The 21,778-nt window shown below is 40.8% G+C and overlaps 2 protein-coding genes across 3 annotated transcripts; both read right to left on the reverse strand.

The window, feature by feature from the left end:
- Positions 1-154: 154 nt before the first annotated feature.
- LOC117482235 (stromal interaction molecule 2-like) lies at positions 155-12,860 on the reverse strand. The gene is made up of 12 exons (XM_034130277.1): positions 12,575-12,860; positions 9,998-10,128; positions 8,221-8,332; positions 7,987-8,098; positions 6,372-6,487; positions 5,867-6,044; positions 5,601-5,778; positions 3,471-3,632; positions 3,070-3,170; positions 2,731-2,978; positions 1,955-2,138; positions 155-1,820 (listed from the first exon to the last, which is right to left on the reverse strand). The coding sequence occupies exons 1-12, from the start codon at positions 12,696-12,698 to the stop codon at positions 392-394; spliced, it is 3,075 nt and encodes a 1,024-aa protein (XP_033986168.1). The 5' UTR covers positions 12,699-12,860; the 3' UTR covers positions 155-391.
- A 3,070-nt stretch (positions 12,861-15,930) lies between these two features.
- LOC117482410 (recombining binding protein suppressor of hairless-like) lies at positions 15,931-21,657 on the reverse strand. Of its 2 annotated transcripts, none has more exons than XM_034130528.1 (11): positions 21,470-21,657; positions 20,641-20,673; positions 20,392-20,487; positions 20,069-20,234; positions 19,173-19,347; positions 18,917-19,054; positions 18,643-18,755; positions 18,364-18,504; positions 17,850-18,005; positions 17,591-17,694; positions 15,931-17,001 (listed from the first exon to the last, which is right to left on the reverse strand). In XM_034130528.1, the coding sequence occupies exons 1-11, from the start codon at positions 21,487-21,489 to the stop codon at positions 16,659-16,661; spliced, it is 1,485 nt and encodes a 494-aa protein (XP_033986419.1). In that variant the 5' UTR covers positions 21,490-21,657; the 3' UTR covers positions 15,931-16,658. The 2 variants fall into 2 exon arrangements, with proteins under 2 accessions (XP_033986419.1, XP_033986420.1); XM_034130529.1 differs by lacking the exon at positions 21,470-21,657 and adding an exon at positions 21,305-21,369.
- Between the last annotated feature and the right edge of the window lie 121 nt (positions 21,658-21,778).

A 21,778-nucleotide genomic window follows, 5' to 3' on the forward strand; every position in this document is an offset into this window, starting at 1 on the left:
GAGATTATAAAATCACTAAATTAAAAAGTTTCTCTCCTGCAGTAAATGTTTTCATAGGAGGTTTATATTAAGTGTAAGCATTGTGTCTGTTATACAGAAGACAGCATCAACTTAATGTATTCCTTCAGCCATAGGCAAGCGTCAAAATCTGCATCCAAAATACTATATGGTAAGGTAAGGCAAGGCAAGTTTATTTATATAGCACTTTTCTGTACGCGACAATTCAAAGTGCTTTACAAAACAAATTGTATGACTGGTATCAACCATATTTCTACCTAAGACTTATATATAATAAATAAAATAAAACAACTTCAGCTCTCCATGCCAGATATTATCAATGAGGTTATGAAACTCATTTTCAAATTCAATAAAAAAATAAAAACACTGATTATCAGAGTTTTTGAAGACCACTTTGAGGCTTCTCTGTTGTTGACTCTTTCTTTTTAAAAAGATTTTTTAACCTCATAGATTTCTTGCTCTTTTCCTTATGCTTGTTCTTCTCATCTCCAGTCTCAGAGTGCAATGAAGGAGATGGTGGAGACAGTGGTGGCTCCACATCTGTTGAAGCAGAGAGGCTGGTCGGGCTTTTAGCCACGGAGTGGCAGGACTTCTCAAGGATTCCATCATACACAAGCTGGCTCAAAGGGCCAGTCAAAACTTCTGATGACGACTTCCATGGTACCTGGGAGGCTGCCATAAGGTCCGGCTGTCCAATTCTACCAGGAGATGAACTTGATCCTGATGCTCCCAACTCCTCCCTCAGTATTGAATGTTTAGGTATATACATTTGTACATCAACTGTGTCAATATCATCTCTTTGCATTCTTGGTATTCTTCTTCTGAGAGAACCAGCAGACACATCAAGTTCATCTCTTAGTATCCTTTTACTTGTTGACAACCCAAAATCAAACTCTTGCTTCTCTGTAGAGGATGAGGTATCGATAAGGGTTTCAAATCTCTCTCTGGGTAGCATTTTTAAGGAAGCAGTATCTGTGCAATACTCCAGCTCATCTCTAGATATCCTTCTTGATGGTATTCTAGTGGCTTCGATCATGTTCTCCATTGCTAATGCCCTCATAGAGGTATCAAGCTGGCAGTCTTCTTTATTCCATGGAAGCTTTTTAGAACCTGTGTCGAGGGACATTCCCATTGTATCTCTTGTAAGCCTTCTGGACAATGAGTCAAACTCAACATCATCCTGTGTCATCTTTCTTGATGCACTGTCCATTGAAGCCCCCATCATATCTCTTGATAACTTTCTAGGTCTAGGCTTCTCTGTTGTTGCATCTATTTCATTCCAAATAATCTTTCTCACATCCAGAGGTAAATCACTAACTTCTCTGTATACATTCCTTGAAGCAGTGTCAATCAAATCCTTAATTGTATCTCTCTCTACTTTCCTGACTGGGAATTCTGCATCCAACTCATCGCAAAGCACCTTTCTAACTGAAACATCCATGGGAACTTCACTCCTGTCCCTGGATTTTTTCCTGGATGTACTCTCTATTAAAGACTCTTCTTTGGACATTTTCAAAGAAAGGGTTTCTAAAGAACTGTTCAACTTTTCTTCTTTTGCCGACATTCTGCAGGAAACATCTATGGAAGCTTCAAGTTCTTCTACAGTAGTTTTGCGAACTGGACTTTCAACAACAGCGTCTGCCTCTTTACTCAAGGGCTTTGCAACGGAGCTGTCAGCATGGAACTCAATATCATCTAGATAGAGCTTTTGAGAGCAAGTGTCAACAGAAGGGCTAGGGAACATTTTGCCGAGAGGTGGGGAGATTATATAATCTGTGTCGTAGTACATCTCTTGGGAGTCTCTATTTGTGAGAGAAATACAATGAATCAATCAAGGAATGAACTAAGAATGTAGCAGAAATAATCAGTGCTTGAGCATGATCAGTGATTACAAAATAATAATGGCTATTTAAACGTTTTAGGCAGGAAGACGTACTGTTTCTTTAGAGTTTTCCGGAAGAGCGTCCCTTCCTCGCCGGGGTATGGGGCTCTGATAGGGATAAGAAGGTCGGGGTCCGGTGAGATCATCGCAGCCGGTGGATGAGTGACGCCCGAACGACGTGACCGACATATGGTGGATCCCCGTGTTCGAGGAGAGGCCTTCAGTGGTGACATTGGAACTAGAGGAAGGCCAAAGATAAAATAATCAGCAAAACTAAAACAACAGCAAACAACATCCACATTTGTCCATACAACCTTTCTAAATATATGGTTCTGGAAGCTTTGTGATGCAGGGAAAAGTCACCGGACGTTTAGGTAAAGCTACAAACATGTTTATCAGCTGGAACATGCTGGCGCTATTCAGGCACAAAAGCTTCTGTCCATAGCTGTACTGTTATACTCTGTAGAAGGAAAATATGATATATGAGCTTACAAACTAGTTAAAATTCAATCAGCAATCTTGCTAACGTTCAGTCAGTAACATCGTTAGTCAATTGGCCAAAGGTTCACATTTGTTTAAAATATCAAATGTTGTCTGAAAGCCTTGTTACTTGTGGATGTGGATGACATCTGTTACAGGGATTGATATCATATGTCCCTTGGTTAAATTAAGTATATACATACAGATATATTAAAAACAGAACCTGTGATGAGTGAAAAACAAAATTGAACTAAAACTATGCCAATCACATGCCTTGAACTCCAAACACATAGTGGACACTCATAGGGAACAAAGTAAAGAATCAAAAAGGACTCATTGCTGTTGCTTACCATGTTGTACGGCTGGAGAAGGAGGCGCTGTTAACAGATCCTCCATAGATCCATGGACGGAGCTGTGGCATGACCATGATGGTTGGGGCACTCTGGGAAACCCCAGGGCAATTGAGTCTGAGTAGAGCTGAGCACTGAGGTTTGCTATGCCAGGATTCCTAATTATTGGAAAGCCACAGACGCGCTCAATATACTGCCATCGATGGAGGCGCTCCCGTAAGCAGGCTGTTACTTCACACAAGGCATTCCTTTGGGATATATGAAGAGCGTTGTGACATATGTTAATTATTGACTGTGACAAACACAATCAAAACTTGCAGAGTGTATTTTGTGACTCACTTTGCCTCCAGGATCTTCTGGTCAACTTGGTCTAGAGAGGAGCTGTGGGCGACCTGGAGAGTCCCGAACACAGAACTCCTCTTCTTCTTAATCCTCTCCGCCTGTGAGGAAGTATGTGTGCAGGTCACTAAACCAAACTGAGGCTGCATGGCGGCCATGCTGATCATAGCCATGGTGAAATTCCTGCCTTGGCATTTGACCTTTGTGCCCTCAAAACATTTTTAAATCCTTATTGACCATTACTTCTAAATTATGAGATTCCAGGCCTGGTTATGTATGTAGTAATTTGTTAGAATTTCTGTACATTTTAATGCTTTTTTTAGGGTTTTGCAACTAATCAAGTAGAGTCACTGTGAACATTGGTGTGTTTTTCATGTCTGTCCCCCTTTTGTATGCATTACCTCTTCCTTGGCGATTGCAAGCTGTAATTCTGCTCTGTGCCTCTTGACATTGTAGTATTGGACTTCTACCTCATGTGTCAGCTGCAACCACAGCTGGAGGGTCTCTGAGGCATTTGAGCTAGCCTGCATGTCCTTCTCTGCCTGCTTTAGTGCTCCACGGACCTGAAGGGGTGGCATCAGTCAAATATTAGAGATCAGTTTGTAGACAAATTAATGAAAACTAATGTTAAAGATCTCCTATCATGCAATTTTTAGGCATCAGATATATAACAATAATATATAAAAACATATCTATGATGTGTTTTGCTCAAAATACCAAACAGGTCATGCATTTTAGATATCCATGAGGGATGTCTAAAATGCATGACCTGTTTGGTATTTCCCTCTATTTCAGCCCTGTTAGAGAATGGCTGATTCTCTGCTGGCCCCGCCCCCTTTTGAGCACGCTGTCACACTGTGAGTTCTGTGACGAGCAGGCTGTCTGCTCTGCTCAGATTCTCAGATAAATGCTGCCGTGATCGAACGCCATATCATGTTCCAAACCACATCAAAGATTATTTCTGAAACAGTATAGAGCTCAAATGCTTCTTTTCTTGAGGGTTTACCACAAGGTGAGTTATTTTCTTTATTTCCTGCTTTTTTACACATACTCTCTCCAGTACAGGTTAGCTCTGAGTGTTAGTGATGCTAGCTAATGTAAACAAAGACCATATTAAGCTGAACAGCAATAAAACGGAGCTCATGGTTGTGGCACCCAAGGCCCTGCTCCAGAAGGTTGGTGACTTCATCCTCGAGGTCGACGGCTGCTCCATCTCCCCATCTCCTGAAGCCCGCAACCTGGGTGTCATCCTTGACTCCACCCTTTCCTTCCATTCCCACGTCAAATCTGTGACCAAATCTGCCTTTTTCCGCCTGAGGAACATTGCCAGACTCCGACCATCACTCTCGGAGTCGGTTGCCGAAACCCTAGTACATGCATTTGTCACCACCCGCTTGGACTACTGCAATGGTGTCCTGTTCGGGGTTCCCAAAAAAACCCTGGACAGGCTCCAGTATGTCCAAAACTGTGCTGCTAGGGTACTCACACACACAAAGCCGTGGCAGCACATCACTCCCACCCTCATCCACCTACACTGGTTGCCGGTCAAGTCCCGTATATCTTACAAAGTACTCCTCCTTACCTACAAGTCCCTCCATGCCCTTGCCCCCCAGTACCTATCGGACATCCTTCACCCACATGCCCCACCCCGGAACCTGCGGTCCTCAGACTCTGGCCTGCTTACCACCCCGCGCACCAAACTGCGAACCTTCGGGGACAGAGCTTTCAGTGTGGCAGCCCCCACCCTCTGGAACGCTCTCCCTGCGGAGATTCGCAACATCCCCACACTCGACGCCTTCAAAACGGCCCTCAAGTCCCATCTGTTTGCCAAGGCTTTCGGCCCATAATCGATCTGTTGTTTTGTCTGTCTGACTTTTGTTTTGTTATGTTTGTTTTTGCCCTATTACTGTAAAGCGACCTTGGGTCCCTTGAAAGGCGCTATATAAATGCAAGCTATTATTATTATTATTAAAACAGTCTGCCATCGTTTCTGATAGCAACGTATCTGATAGGGCCGTGGGTGTAAAGCCAGCCCATATTTCCGATATTACGTCATATCGGACGCAAATCTGGATCCGTTGTACCCCCGTTTTTAGAGATGTGGGTACGGAGGAAAAGAGAGAGGGTTTTATTGTCTGACACTTTGTGAGTTCCCTGGTACACCGGAGACACATATTTAGGTATAAAATACATCAAAAAGTGCATTTTGCATGATAGGATACCTTTAAATTCCTTCAAATAACATTCACCTGTTTGCAACTTACAAATTATGTATCACTTGTATATAGACTCTTATGGCACTACTTCTATTCTATTTTATTGTATTTACTTGCACTATTTTATCTGTTATATTGTGTGGCACTGTTGGAGGAGCCTGTGACCTAAGATTTTCATCGACATAACTACACTATGTGCGAATTACAATAAAAGCCTTGAATCTTGAAATAATTGAAACTTTCCAAACTCTACCAAAGATGACAACATGACAGGTGATGACTAGAGAGTGCAGTATCCTGTAGTTGTGTCTCTACCTGCACCAGCTCTTCCTCTGCCCATCTCAGGCGGCTGAGTTCACTGACAGCTCCCTGCCTCAGCTCGTGCAGTCGGTAAGCCTCCTCATGCGCCCCCATGATCTCATCCCTCATCTTCTCCTCCAGGTTCTGTTTTTGCTCAGCCACATTACGTTTTTCTTCCTGTGCTCTCTCCAGTCTGAGGAAGTGAAATGTTTTAGGTGCAATCAAACCAAACTAAGTACATTCAGTAATGTAGAGTAAGTGAGAGATAACCAAATACTCACTGTTCCTGCATATCTAGGAGGCTCTGTTCAGCCCTCTGAAGACTTTCCAAATCTTTGATCATCCTGGCTATGTGGCATTTACTAGCTTTGTTCTGGGTCCCAGCAAACCAGCAGCCTCCAACTCCCATCACCACCGATACAATGAGCAACAGGTCCTTCATATAGTTATGAGGGGGACCTGAGGTGGAATTGGGAGTAATGATTATGAATTGTTGATTAATCATAACAAATAAAGGGATAGTGAAGAGTGATTTACACATAAACAAGTTAGCAACAAAATATTTGACATTCTCTTTTAATTGACACACTGTTTCAGCCTATTAAACCGCTGCACACTGGTACTTTTTGGGACACACAACACAATAGGGACAAGTCAGATGTTATCTGTTAGATACTGGAAACATCTGAAGAATTTGTAGGTATTTAAGCTAAAGTGGCAGGTTGGTAGAACAGTAACAGATACACTAAAGAGACAGTGAGAGAAAATGTGGTGAGGCCTTCTTACGTGTAGGAGGTCCAAACAAAACAACATCCAGAGCTTTGATGTTGAGCTTCTGTTTGTCTCTCTGGTCCTGAACCCTCAAATGGCCACTCAGAAATGCTGGCTCATTGGCTGCAATCCTGCACAAAGGTGTTAGAGTTTAATGTGTTGTGTGACCCTTCAAAACAACTGACTTGTTTTTAAAGTGTCTCGCTTGGAAGACACACAAGAGATCTGGCAGCAGTCAAATAGTCTTTTTTGCTTAGGAAGATTCCTAAATGAGTGAAGAAAAGTTGCTTCAACACTTCCATTCTTATCTCATTTAGCAAGGAGATAATCCCATCCCGTAAATAAAGTAGGATTCTCTTATTTCCACAGTTTTAAAGTCAAATATGAATTATTATTCTTAACATCTTCCCTTAACCCAGTGGTTCTCAAACTTTTTCTGTCAGGCCCCCCCTTTGGAGAAAAAAAAAAGTCGGGCCCCCCCGACACAAATAGTCAGGCTCAGTGGCGGCGCCAGAGATTTATTTTGGGGGTGCTGTGGGGTAGCTTGACATTTCATAGAGGGTGCTCAAACATTTAGGGTTTCCCATTAATGTACCGGTCGCTACAGTGGAATTTTCTACTGCAACGATCCCCACACATATACACAATGTACCCGCGACTGTTACAATGACGGCATATAGGTGTAAGCAGGGGTAAAGTGCTATTTTTATAAGTGGGGAGTGGACCTAACATAGGAGGGTCCAGGGGCATGCTCCCCCGGGAAGATTTGTTTTTAAATATTGAAGTTAAAAGCATCAATCTGGTGCACTTTGAGAGCAAAATGAAGAGATCTATGGATACCTCTCAACACCCATATGAAACAGAACTGTAAACAGATTTACTTTTTCTTTATTGATATTTTACAAATCACCCTTTTAAACTTTATTATTTTTTTACTGTCATATAGTATTTCATACCTGTTTTTCATTTATTCTCTTATTTTTTTATAACTATAATGATCATATAAACGTGTGCCTCGGAAATAATTGTTTACATTAATGGTGACCAAAACGTTTGAGACCCACTGAGATAACTTAGACTAAAGTTAACTATCTAAACACTGAGAGAGTCCTTTAGCTCACTGAGTCTCTCTGACAGGAGAGGACTCTCCTCCACTTTGTTGTTGAAAAAACTCCTTATAACCGTTAGCGTAGCTCGCTAGCACCAGAAGCTAACAACAACGATCTCCGGTACCGGTGCGCTCTCTCTCTCTCGCTCGCGCACGCACACAAAATGGCTCGTTCCACACACACACAGAGCCGAGATTTTATGAAACACAGAGACCCAGATGTAATAGTACTGTACTGTATCATATTATTTTCGAATCAATAATTTTTCAAATTATGATTTTTTTATTTTTTTATCTTTTATTTTAATTTTTTTTAAATAACCATTTTTCCTCCTGGTCTCTCGCGCCCCCCCTGTCATGCCTCTGCGCCCCCCACTTTGAGAACCACTGCCTTAACCACATGATGTATTCCATTGAGGTCAAGGGAAATTGGGGAAAAGATAATAAAATGTTAATTTATTTGACTATCTGATTGCAGCCTTAATCCCGGTTGACTATAGTATTATTTTTGGATATCCTCACCTGGGGAGTGTATTTCCATTGACCTTAAAGTCTTTAAAGTTCCTTTCATACTGGGGCAACTCAACAAAATCCTTCAGCCAGCGAACCACATCATCTTGAGTCCAATTATGTACTGAAAGTGAGACAAAGAATAAGATAAAGTAAGACAAGATAGACTGACACCTTGTGGAACAAACCCTGTCTCTCTCTTTCTCTCTGTCTCTCTCACACACACAAACACATACACACACACACCTTCAGACGACTTCCAACCCCTCCATAGCTCCTCGATTGTGATGTGTTGGTCTTCTCTGTGCAGGTGGCTGTGTTTGTTGGTCTGCTGCTGCTTCATGTCCTCGATTATGAACTGTATAACATAAGAGAGGGACAAAGGAAATATGTAAAAACTGAGAGAGTGAAGATCTCGACCAAGGCCTTTCAGTAAGTCCAAAAATAATCTGTGTGATTTGGATCCCCTCCAAATTTGGGACTCTGTCTTTAAAGTTAGTATTTATTTAGAACGCATGCAGTGTGAGTGTGTGTGTGTGTGTGTGTGTGTGTGTGTGTGTGTGTGTGTGTGTGTGTGTGTGTGTGTGTGTGTGGTGTGTGTGTGTGGTGTGTGGTGTGTGTGTGTGTGTGTGTGTGTGGTGTGTGTGTGTGTGTGTGTGTGTGTGTGTGTGTGTGTGTGTGTGTGTGTGTGTGTTATTGCTGTCTTGGAATGTGTCCTAGGCTGTAAACGGAGTCTTCATATGATTGCGAGAGGAATCTTGGGGCTGGGTTTTGATGAGCCCAGCCCCCTCCTGAAGTCTCTATGGCGACCGCAACCTGAGCCCCTGGATACTGTATCCCTGAACTGCATTCTATATGGCGAAAGTATTCTAGAATCATGGATTTACTACCAATGTCAGATACAACTTAAATCTCACAAACTCTTTGGAATAAATAATAATTAATTTTGGATATTTAACACTTAATAGTTATTCAAATGTGATCCTGAAGACACCTACTGTTGTGTGAACCACCACAAATGAGGTTTGTCTTTAGACACATTTTGTCAACAAGATATCCACAATAGGGTAAGTTGCAGTCCTAAAACTTCATTGGTGTGTTTGAGAATAAAATGAAGACTAAGTTAAAAGTAGGTGTGGTCCAATCAAGGCCACTGGAAATAGGGGGCTAGGAGGTTTTGAAAGGGCAATTGTGGCATTATGACTGGTGTGATCCATTACATTACATTACATATCATTTTAGCTGACGCTTTTGTCCAAAGCAACTTACAATAAGTGCAAAAACCACGAAGTTTCAAACTCCGAACAACAAGCAAAGTGCAGATATATTAACTTCAAGCAAGATCATACCATAGTAAGTGCTGGTGAATTAGTTAAAAGGCCTAAATTAACTCAAAAAGTTCTTTGTTTTTGATCCCATTTTTGATCCCATGGCATAATGGTCTTCAGTTAAAGAAAATTATTTTTGTAGAAAGAAAACTATGTTTAGGAGGTGCAATATAGTACAAGTATGCAAAAAGATCAGATACGATAAGATAACAGATGCATATCTAACCATTTTTGCAAATACAATAGTGAAATTCAGTCTTGTATTTGTCCATTAACTTATTGTTTTTTTTTGTCATGGAATTTCACTCAATTACAGAAGTTTGCTCAACTTAAATAATAGTATTTTATAGAATGTATTACATCACTGAGGCAAATCAATTCTTTGTTCAAGTTGTGTGGGACAACTATAATAAATTGGCTAAAGAATAAGAGACGCAGTGGTCAGGTATCATTAGGAGGAGTTATACTGTTAAGTGTAACTATGAAGGTCACCAGCTTTGCCGTGTTCTATTAGTGCAAACCAATTTTGACACTGAGCCAAAAGCAAAGTAATACTGTTGCTATCTTTGAAGTAGCATTTGACTCTTCCAGCAGCCAGGACACCTGTTGTTGCTTTGCCCTGTCTGTCTAATGCAAGAGCATACATGCAGGGCCAGCTAGGAAAACAAGGTAAACATGAAGGATGAGTTTTGTACCTCCACACTCTCCTCCACCTCAATCCCTCCGTCTTGATCATCGTCCATCATCTGATGGATGCTCCGAAGGGCTTCCAGGCTGTAGCGATCCGCCTCGCTCATACATGGTGGATATACCACCATGCAGGGATCTACATGTGACAGGAAGGCAATGACATTATATCAATTAGTATTATATTACACATATCAATCATATCAATCGTTTATTTTGTAGCAGTAATGGAGTGACAATGCTCGATTAATCATTCCAAATTCAAGGAGCAAAAATGATGTGTGAACATTTAGTTATCCATTATCTTCTGTACATCATAGAACTCTTCTCTTTTTGTATATTGTGAACTCCTAAACATATAAAAAAGAAAAACGAAAAAAAGTAAATGGCCATGGTTTCTCTTAAAACACAAACAATGTTTCGGACAGCAATTATTAATTGCATGTTTGTTAAAATAAATGGTCCTGTTAGATCAGTAGTTGAAAATTGTGCCAGACAATATGACACATGTAATCCTAACGCCCTCTTGATGCTGGAAAGGGACATCTGTTGCTAGGTACCCCTCTCTCTCCATATATGTTGTGACTCTGTCGATAACATTTAAATGCCACACAAATCTTAATTATTTAAAGGAACCATTTCTATATATGTGTACAAACATGGGGAATAACTATCTACATATCAGTTTAAGGATTTGTTGACAAAATAATTTCTCCTTAATATGCCTTTAGTAGCTATACATGGTCCTTGCTCTTTTTTTTTAACCACCATAATTAAGGAAAATATAAAGCTTTTTAAGTTAAGCATAATATCTGAGCCCAATGTTCAAATGTAAGTCTGAACCAGGGCTTTTATATTCATCTTATGCCACAATAGTGGAGTCAACAAGAGAGTCTCTGAACCAAGAGACTGACAAGTTCTGGCAAGCTGCTGTTTGTTTCTGTAGTGTCTATAGATCTAAGCAGACTGTAACAACTACAGTTTTAACCAACTGTGAAATGGAAACACATATACATGTAGACTGTAGACAATCACAATGCTTTTTAAACTCAATTTCTGTAAGTTATCAAATGCTGTTAATAAAACATAAACTACGGTTTTGGCCAATGAGCTTTAGGCTAAATCCTTAACTCCAGCGCTCTACAAGACAAGGTTTGCCAAACATACTTGTGCAAATGCCAGCAAAGATTCTCTAGAAAATCAGTCATTGTGGCCAAATGTACTTTTGTAATTACATGTTAAACGGTATGTGTTCCAGGCTCAATACAGGAACACTAATAAAGGAGAAGATGACACAGCTTTTCATCCTCGTCGTGAGTCAGAGCCCATTTTTGTTTCTGTGACTGTGTTATTTGGTTGCTCCAATGAGCTGAGGGGACAGGGGTCAAAGGTCTGCTTGTTAAACCCACTGTCAAAACCAGCTCGAGTAACATACAGTATGCTACTCTCCATCCACAATGTAAGGGGAAAACAAGGGATGTGAAGTGGCTTCAGATGAAACCTGTGAAATATTTTTTCTTGGAACATTTTGCAAAAAATGTCGTCAATAATGTCAAAGTAGTATAGTTTTAAGTCCAACATGGTGCTGTAGTAAAAAAGCACCAGATTAAATGATGCTAATAGACTAGTAGAAAAGCACCAGGGGTGCAGAGAAGGTTTTTTCGAAAGTTTTAGAAATAACACAACATGAACAGAAGGGGACAAAATTGATCAAACTGATTCATTATTCGGCTTATTCTCACATAAAGGATGAATGTATAAAGACATTGATCCCATCATAGTTGCATTTCTCAACAAGGAGGAGACCTCCCAGCTTGGCATGGCTATCCAATATCAATGGTCTAAGGCCCTCTGGAAAGTGCGTGTCTGAGTGTGTTATCTGTGTCCCTGTGAGACCTAAACATGACCCGAGTTTCAGTCTTTTCACAGGTGAGCTGTTAGGAGACCTGGGAACATGAGAGGAGCACAATGCAGCCAAGTTAACTAGTTATGATGTTACAGTTTTAGAATAAAAACAACCCAGACAAGGTCCAGCAATATTTAGAGTGTGAAACGTTTTCTGAACATGTCTTCACATATCTATATCTCTACATGTCATTTTGGCAATGACACAAGAACACATGTTAACAAAGGGTGTTCTTGTAAAGTTGGCTGCATTGTCTCGAGTACAATGACCTGTGGAACAGTGCTTTAAAATAAGGCAGTTCATCTTTCAGAGTCATCAAAATGGAAAAAATGGACATGAAAACAAGGGCTTTCTTTCAAGTCTAATAAATAAACAATATTTAGGGCTGAAACCAACATGGTTAAAATGTTTTTGAATGGGTTACCACCATGTGCACAGTTAGGATACATTTTTTCTAATTTGAATGCAAAATTGGATAAGTTAGAAATAGAATAATGCAAAAATACAGAAGCATGACCGTCTGCCTTTCTCAGCCATTGTAGAGAAGAGATTGAAGTTAGGCCTTTAGTCTAACTTTTGGAACATTATTGGCTATGACAGTGCATATTTGAAAAAATGCAACTATAGGAGTGAGAGCTGATGTACAGCTTTCCTATATACATTGGCTCTTCTGTAATACCTGTTGGGTCGAATCCTGCGCTCCCTCCGGGGAAGGTGAAGCCCTGGAGGTCCCCAGCGCCTTGCGCGACCACAAAGACCGCAGCGGGGAACACGAGGAGCAGAAGGGGGGACAAGGGAAGCATTTCAGATGGTAGATAATCCTGTTGTCCAGATTTAAGAAACTCTTTCAAACAGAAGGAGTAAGAACATACACAGTAACAACCCCCGTTTAGGAGGCAACGCGGTCAGTCAGCGACAGCCGTCAAGCGATCCGAGTTGCTATTACAGGGTCAGCCTTGCAAGCGAGATGTGATACCGACGATTCACTTGAGAAATCAGGCAAGTTGGGTAATTGGCACTTCGAATTGTATGAAAACGCGAAGAAAGTTCCAACACGACTCCAACATGATTTGTACTATCATCCGAAGAGGTCTGTGCGTAAAATACTCCAAATATGGTCTTTGGTATTCGGGCAAAATAAGAGACAGTGGTATTATTAATCCAAACGTGGCCTAATAAAAAGTTAGAATAAAAAAGTCCTGTCGCTCATCCATCATTATTAAAATCCAGAGTCAAAATTGCACTCAGAAACAGATTTTAAGTGTGCCAATGTTGTTTAAATATGTAGACAAAATCAGCCTATAATCCTGCTCATGGTGAAGATTTCTTCCCTGCTCCTTGTTGTTCCTGTTGGAGTCTGTTTGGGTCTCTTTATAAACCTGATAATCGGATTTGTCCAGTTCTCTCTTCTGTCACCACTTTCCCAAAAGAGACGTAAGAGTTGTGACGTTCATACCCACCTCTTGTCTCCCTCACTCCCCCCCACTCCCTCTCTAGCAACAGGGGCCCTAACACTTCCTCATGTTTCCTAACCCAGCCTCCAACCCAGACCATGGAGCTGCAGTGTTGATCCAGTGACCTCGATTTGTAGATATACCTAGTCTATTATTTGTAACAGAACTGAGCAGCTGCTTGTAACCCACCATGTGGCACAACAACAGAACACTCAATCATACCAACTGGTTTTTACTATCCATTCTCTTTGTGTGGCTTTATTGATCCTGGTTTGGGCGGAGGATCAATTTAAAGGCTTTAGATCTCACTGTGGGGAAGTGAGTTTAAGAGTATCTTGCCGGGAATAGCTTGTCATATGTCCAGTCAAGGCCAGGCTGTCTGGGTCGCCTGACACTTGTATGCTTGTTCACAGATCTTCAAGCTATGTGCACAGACTTGGTAAATGTTTGTGCACCTGTTCATGAGGTTTCTGGTGCTATATATGGCTTGTCATTTAATCAACACACTCAGACGCAAACAGTGTATCTCCTTAACTTGAATTACTAGAAACGTTGAGAGTCGGAGGGACACAAACAGACCGCAGGACTACACATGCACACAAACAAGCACATCACATTCACACACTCTTAAACAGATACAAAGTATCAGGTTTCATTCCAGAAATTCAGCCCTGAGTTTAAAAATAGTGGGCCTGTGGAGCATGCCGAAAGCGGCACATGTCCAATAAGGCCTCTCCAGTATCCGAGTGTGTGGACTATATATGAATTTACCAGGATTGCATCTAACCTTTAGCTCTGTTTCTACTCATTAATGATGATGAAAAATAACCACAAAATACAAAACAAAAAACATTTGTACAAGTGATATTCAGCTTCAGCTTGTTTTTATTCATGACCTTTTACTAAGAAACCTTGCCAGATTGATTTACTTATGAAAGACTAACACACCAGACTAAAACTATGGTGGGATGATCATATAGGGAAAGAGCAGTGGACATCAAAAGAAGGATTAGAGTAAAGACACTTATTCAATAAACGAAAAAGCCATGGAAATACTCATAAAGCTGCCAGTGTAACATGTTACCGTTGATTTACCATGCTAGTTCACAGTTGACCTTATGACAGGACTGACTTACATCACACCTGGCCTTGTAGATAGAACATGGAGACTTGACTGCCAGAAACATTAGCATAAGGCACAGTAGGGGGAAAACAAACAGGGCAGAACAAGGATCCGGTGACCAAAGATTCAATCATTTGGAATGAGCAGAGATTGTATCAAGTGTGACCACATCGCAATAAAAGAATAAACAAGTTGGTGATGTAACTGAATCAAATCAAGAGATGGTCCATCAATCTGACTGTTGTTTAGAGAGAGCACGAAAAGAAATGGAGATTAGTGTTCAGCTGGGACTTGATGGTACAACAAAGGAGAGTTTGTTGTACAACCATAAATGTACTTCTTAGGCAAGCTTAAAACAACATGCAAAGATCTACAGCTGTGTCATGAAAACTGACAGTGAGCTGGTCAACCTTCCACATGTACTTCAACTTTACTTGAATTTTGGAACAGTATGACAGAAAAGCCCGATACAAATCAGGATTTTGTGTGAGAACTTTAGGCAAAACAAATTGTGTAGGTAGGTTTTTTTTTTAAGGCAAGGACATCTCATCATTCCCAACTACTTCAGTAAGTCAGTTCAAAGTCATTTTGTATTCAACCGACTGAACGAGCTAGGTTTTTAACTCTGTTCATGTCATTCCCAAAAACTCAACCAATTCTGATTGTATTAAATTGAGTTTTAGTGCTTTTGCAGTCAGATGCCATATTTCACAAAACCAGGTTCAACGAAGTGCAATGGCTACGTTTGGTGCATGTGTGAAGCCAGGGATACCAAGCAACAATGTTAAAGCTCTTCTTCCAACACATAAGCACACACTCAAAAGAAAATGTAAGGGCGGCCCTATGCGAAGAAATACATCTGTAACATGACTAGTCAGATAATACTTTTGACCTCTTTTCTTTGTTCTTTGACTTAACGTAAACTCTGTACTTTGTTCAAAGGATTCTCTAATGTACATGAAGAAGTACTGCTGTGTGATAGCTATAATAGAAAGAGAACTGATTATGTTTAGACTTGAGTTTAAGCACTCTGATACAAAAACAGCACGCTGATTGGAAGCACAGGTTTCCCAGAATACACTGACAGTTTACACATACACTACTTATCAAAAATGACATCTGTTATAAAAAGTTGGGGAAGGTTTTTGAACTTAAAGGTGGGGTAGGTAATTTTGGAGAAACCAGCTTGAGTGCGCTAGAATTTGAAAATACACAGCCGGAAGAAATCTGCTACTTCCTTACAGAGCCCCTCCTCCAACACACACGAACGCGCACATGACCAATGAGGGCACGAGATAAGTTTGTGCACAGATGGAAGGCTGACAGGCAGGTAGGCCATCCAGTTATTTTAGCCGGGCCGGCTAAAATGATTGGTCGTGCTTTTTACAGTACTACGGCTTCCACAGATGACATTTTTTTATGGATTTTTTGTCAAAGCACTTGAGATATTCATTGCTATCGGGATGTTAAGAGCATTCCATGGAATATAACAAAAAGTGTATCTCGAGCCGGTTTCTCAAACTTACCTACCCCACCTTTAATGACCTAAAGATTTAGACAAAACTCAAAAAGGAGTCAACATGAAAAAAAATCTATTTGGTAACAAAAGTGAACTTACTATGCAGTATCATAAAATAAAAAAAGTCAAATGTACCTCGGCAAAAGCTTATAAAATATAATATGAATAAAATAATATAATATTCCTTGGTCCGTAAAAACTATGTTACTCTTACAACAAATGTTTCCCTTGCACACAGCAGATGAATCAACAAGACCTGTTCAGCAAAAACGTGATCTCAGTAGAAAGAGAGCACAGCTGAAATAGCTTCCCACAGGCGTATAAAAAAACTAAATTATTGTTTCTTGTACAAATCCGGTTGTTGTGAGCGTTACATGGGGCATTTTCCTTCTCTTAGCTGAACATCTTGAATATCGAGGTCCTTTAAGTGTAGCTTTTGAAATGTCCAAAACAAACCAGTAGAGGGAGCTAAAGAGAGAATTCAGTATTCTCTTTGTCCTTGCTTTTTTTCTCCAACTTTTCTTTAGCATTCCCAATGATCACAGTTGCTCTCTGATGAAGAGTTTGTGAGTCTGTGTGCATTTCTTCACAGGTCCATGAGCTTTTCTGGCTCAAAAGCATATGCACACATGTTCTCTCTCAGCCGTTCAAAGCACAGACAGATTGACTATGACAGTAGCGACATGGTGGACGCCCCTGACGACATGCCTGAGTCACTACCGTTGTAAGCCCCATGGCCGTCCCCGAGCCCCCCCAACGAGGATGAAGGGGAAGATGAAGATGCCGGTGATGATGAAGAGGTGCTATGTGTCCGCAGAATGGCCCCAGCAGCACCGCAGTGGGGTCTGGGCCCAGGCTCAGGGGTGTAGGTGAAGGTGAGGGCGGTGGAGTAGATAACTCCATCGTTGCGGACTAGTGTGACAGGGACTTGTACCGGCTGTCTCACCCAGCGCCAGCCCTCCCTGAAGGCAGAAATGTCCGGCACCACACACAGGACGCTCTCTCCACATCTGAGGGGACAGACGTTTGAGACAGGGTTTGAATATTCAAAGATTCAAAGGTTTTAATGTCATATTCACAAAGCTACAGTGTAGAAATGGCAATGAAAATCTTATGACCTGAGCTCCTCCAACAATCCAACATATATAATAAAATACAAAATAAAAAGTAGTGCAAAAAGTCTATATACATGTACATAGAATATGATATGTACAAGAACAGAATATTAAATAAAATAATGTAAATTAAGACAAAATTAAATACGGTTTATTGTGTTGATAACTATTTATATAAATAAGTATATTGCAAGATGACATCAGGAATGTTTATCGGGGCACTTAGCAGAGCTCAGGTGTTTAGCAGTCTTATTGCCTGTGGGATGAAACAGTCCCTGAGTCTGGTGGTTTTAGTCCGGATGCTGCGGTGCCGCCTGCCAGATGGCAGCAGACAGAACAGTTTGTTGCTGGGGTGATGGGGGTCTTTGATAATCCTGAGGGCTTTCTTCCTGAGCCGCTGGGAGTAGAGGTCCTCCATGGATGGCAGCTCCGTCCTGGTGATGCCGTTACTCACAAATGTTCACACGGAGAAACAGAAACTTACCTATACATGGTGTCAGCCTCCACATCTCCAAACCACACTCTGAGCTTGGGGGTGAAGTTCTGTCCGGTCAGCTCCAACATCGCCACATCTCCTCCCCCGTTTAACTTCACACAGACATACAAAAAAAAAGGTTTTGTCTTTAAATGGTCCCTTAATGCTGAGTAAAAACTGAGAGAGGAAGTGGTTGGTAACCAGCACTTCAGTTGGTTGATAAATGCATAACAGACATTTTTTCTTAAAGAAATGGTTGCATGCATACCTGCAAAGTCTCCACCACAGGGACAGGTGTGACCGGTGTTGGGACCGGTCCCATTCCCTCGTAAAAGGTGTACTCTGCCTTGTCAGTGCTAATGATAGTCCAGGAAGCCCCATCGTTTACATTCTCCTTGTTCGTCTCTTTGGAGCACTGTGTGGCCTGGGAGGGAGAAAATAAATATAGAAATACGTTTCACTTCCCACTTGCACATATAACAAGAGAGAAACCCACGTGAGTTTAGATAGGCCGCTTGTCGATGACAGGGATAAATATAAGACTCTCTTCTAACGCCTTGGGATGCTCATTAAAACAAACAGGTAGACATGTAGCCTGGGTACTAAATTCACAACACATACTTGCTGTAGGCAGACATGTTCTCTGTAAAAGCCCCGTGTTTTATGGTAAGTAACAATTAAAAGAGTATAATTTTAAAATGATTTGATTCAGGCAGAATTTAAACTCTTACTCAAAACCCCAATTCCAGCCCATGTGTGTAAGTGTGTGCGTTATTACACACCTGAAACTGGATGATCCTCTCCTGCGAGAGACAGAGATACATTTTGTCTGTATCTTTCAGGTAGAAGGCACACTTGTGAAGCTGGGACACCGGGTCATCTGCGTCCATTAATGCAGTCTGCTTGTCTACTTTACGAATGACCTGGGAAATGAAAACAAACACACCCATCATAAGTAAACAGAGAAAGATAATGCATATATGTGTATACATGCAATTTAACACAAACATGTGTGTGCAGTTGAAATACATCAGAGACATGACTACATAGACGGTGCGTACCAGTCTCGGCAGGGCCATGCCAGTAACAGAACAGACCAGTTTGACTGTCTGGCCATAGTGAATATAGCCGTCTCTCACAGCAAACTCCTCTCCCTCAGACTCCTCCTCGTCCACTAGGAAACGAAACAGAGCATAACAATTATGTAACTTTCTCTTAACCTTTAATAGGTGCTCTCTATCAGTCAAGGGACAAATGAACATCAATGAAAACAACTGTAAAGACCACAGAGAAAAAAATGTAAAGTGAAAAAATGAACCACAGATAAAGACTTACAGAGGTGGATGTAGAAGGCTCCCCACTGTTGGGAGCTGGCGAGAAAGTTCCCCCCCTCCACATGAAGATACCTGGTACTGACTGTCTGGGAACGCAGGCGGTTAAACAACGCCACCTTAGTCCCTGAAGCTATACACACTGGGGAGAAAGGAAAAAGGGTAAAGGAAGAGAGATAAGTGTCAGTGTGTAGTGAGACCATACAGCTGTCAAGCATCAGCTAGTGTGTATGTGTGTGTTAAAACATCCTGTAACTCACAATCTGCATTTTTCAAGGACTGTTTCTTCTTGGAGGGCTTGGAGATGACCTTGATCCTCTTGCTGAGGAAGACTCCTATGTTGTCGCTGTTCCCGTACAACATCTTCACAGACAGCATGAAGTGTTTTCTTTTGTCCGAGTCACTGATGTACAGAGTCTTAGCTGTGCAGAAGTGCTAATGCAAGGAGAAAGATTAGGTTAGGGGTTTTTGTGCATTTGCGCATGGTTTTGTTTGTCCCCCTTTCACCTCCCGCTTTTCCCCTTATAAGAGTAATTTGTTGGCATTGGTGCAATAATAAAACACAAGGAAGAACATCAGTGCCAGTGCATATGTGCAGTGAAAAACAGAGGATATGACAAATAGCTAATTAATGCAACTGTACATTTTATGGTGTGGTTACTTTGCGTACTTTGCTAAGAGTGAAGCTGAGCAAAGGTAGAATGGTAGGAACTTAGATAATCGTGAATTAATATATATATTCATATGATTGACTTCAAAAAAGCTGTCAAAATAGAGCCTTAGCATGAATAAAACAGCTATTATCATATGAATGTAGCAGACTCACACAATATTGCTTTCTTTTTATTGATTGTTTATTTATGCAGGGGTAACTTATGATTAATTATTAACTCATTCAAGATCACTGATTTTACTGAAAATTATGTTCACTCAAATTATTGTTTTTTTAACTAAATATTAGGTTTATAAGCATATTTTAAGCATCAGGATACTATTGTGCGTCAAAATGATCATGGTCAGGATACATTTGAAATAAAATATTCATATTGTCCCATGCCTAATGGGAAGACTTTGTTAACAGTGACGATTACCAACATCATAACATGGAACCATAATTAAAACCCCTTTAATATTAAATGTATAAATGCCAACTCACCTTTCCCTCCAGATTGAGTTGCTGCATCTCCTGCTCGCTGTTGCCTATCCCGATGAATGCACATGGCTGGGCCTCCTGCTCCGTGCACCCCTCCTTCTCCATATTCTCCAACTTTTTCTTCCAGCCACTGCCCATCAGGTACACACATGGTGGAGGGCAGAAAAACCTAAGAGACACAAGTAGGGTTAAAAAACATACAGTACAGTTTTGAACATTGATTTCTCATCTAACAAACTTAAACTTGAGTTTAGATTTATAAAGTAATATAACAAATCATTGATACTGTATATAAAGTATAGAAATATGAGAAGTCCTAGTCAAACCTTTTTTCATTGCCGTAGGACTTTTGTGCAACTTTTGCATGTAGTATGATCACAGTTTGATCATTTTTGTCCTTCAAGTAATTCCTCATAGCCTCCCTGAAATGAAGGAAAATCATGTTAACACTGACAGAACAAATTGTTCTAACATTTAATGCAATCAAATGTAATCAAGTTGTCCCAGTTGTTGTGCTAGATTTAAAGAGTTTGAGATGTATGCACTGTGTGGGTTGCCATTCTGCTTCTGCTTACCTTGTCAAACGCTGAGGTCGCTCACCAAACTTCCTGCAAAACAAAAACATCAGGGTGCAAGGTGTTTACGTGGTTCTGCTGCTGGGCTAATGTATCAGATAAAACAATAAGCCTGACTGAAAGTGAAAAACTGAGTGACAATGTGCACAATGCTAGCGAGTAGCGACATCTGTAAAATGCTTATAATATCCTATTGCTTTATGAACTCAGATACACATGTAAACTAAAGATAACAAAATGGTTTTGCCTTTTGTTTATAGTATGTTTTTATACTTGTTAAGGAAACTCAGTATACAATAAGGAAACAATTCAGACAGATATTTAAATAATGGTACTAATAGCACAGCAAATGTTGTACAATGTGTGCAATGACACTAATATATATATTTGATACTCATTGTCACTGACCATTGTCTTTAAAGGGTAGTTTTTGAGCAGTTTGTAAAGCTATTATATTGTTGCTGTGCGTAACCTGTTGAAACCATTTACTGTCTATGGTTAAACCACACATTACACAAATACAGAAGAAGTAATTCAGTAGAAAAGTAAAACGTTTGACTGACAAAAAGTTTCTTAAGTAGTTTGAAACATATTCAATATCGTACAACTCCTCAAATGGCAGAGAAAGCAGCAATACTACGAAGAATACTTTGGCACAACTGACCCCACATCAAGCCTCAAAGTAGCAATGCGTGGGGTCAGCTCACTGAGGACAAGGCAACACTCCGAACACCCCGAAGCATCACTCAAGAACACTACTAACTACAAACGGGTTAACACAAGAAAAAAACTTTTTTTATATCATTATGCTTTGAATTTCAGCACTTACCCCGTAACAACGGGCGCCATCTTCCAAAATAACTCTCCCCCCCGGAAAAAAAAAAGTCCAACAATCGCGAGATCCCTCCCCCAGCTCCCTCACCAAAGCCAACGGCACAACAGGAGAACCAGACTGGAAGGAGAAGCAGGAGAGAAAGAGGGGGAGGTGTGACGGGGCAAAGGGGTGAGAAGAGGGGGAGGGAGTGGCGACGGGCAGAGGGCAGACGCCTAAACAACAGGCGTGGGAAAGTTACAAAGTCACGCGAGAACTCAAAAACTCTCACAATAGACATAAATGAAAATCGACCTTTTCTATCGC

The sequence above is a fragment of the Trematomus bernacchii genome, unplaced genomic scaffold (genome assembly GCF_902827165.1).
Source record: "Trematomus bernacchii unplaced genomic scaffold, fTreBer1.1, whole genome shotgun sequence".
Taxonomy (NCBI): Eukaryota; Metazoa; Chordata; class Actinopteri; order Perciformes; family Nototheniidae; genus Trematomus; species Trematomus bernacchii.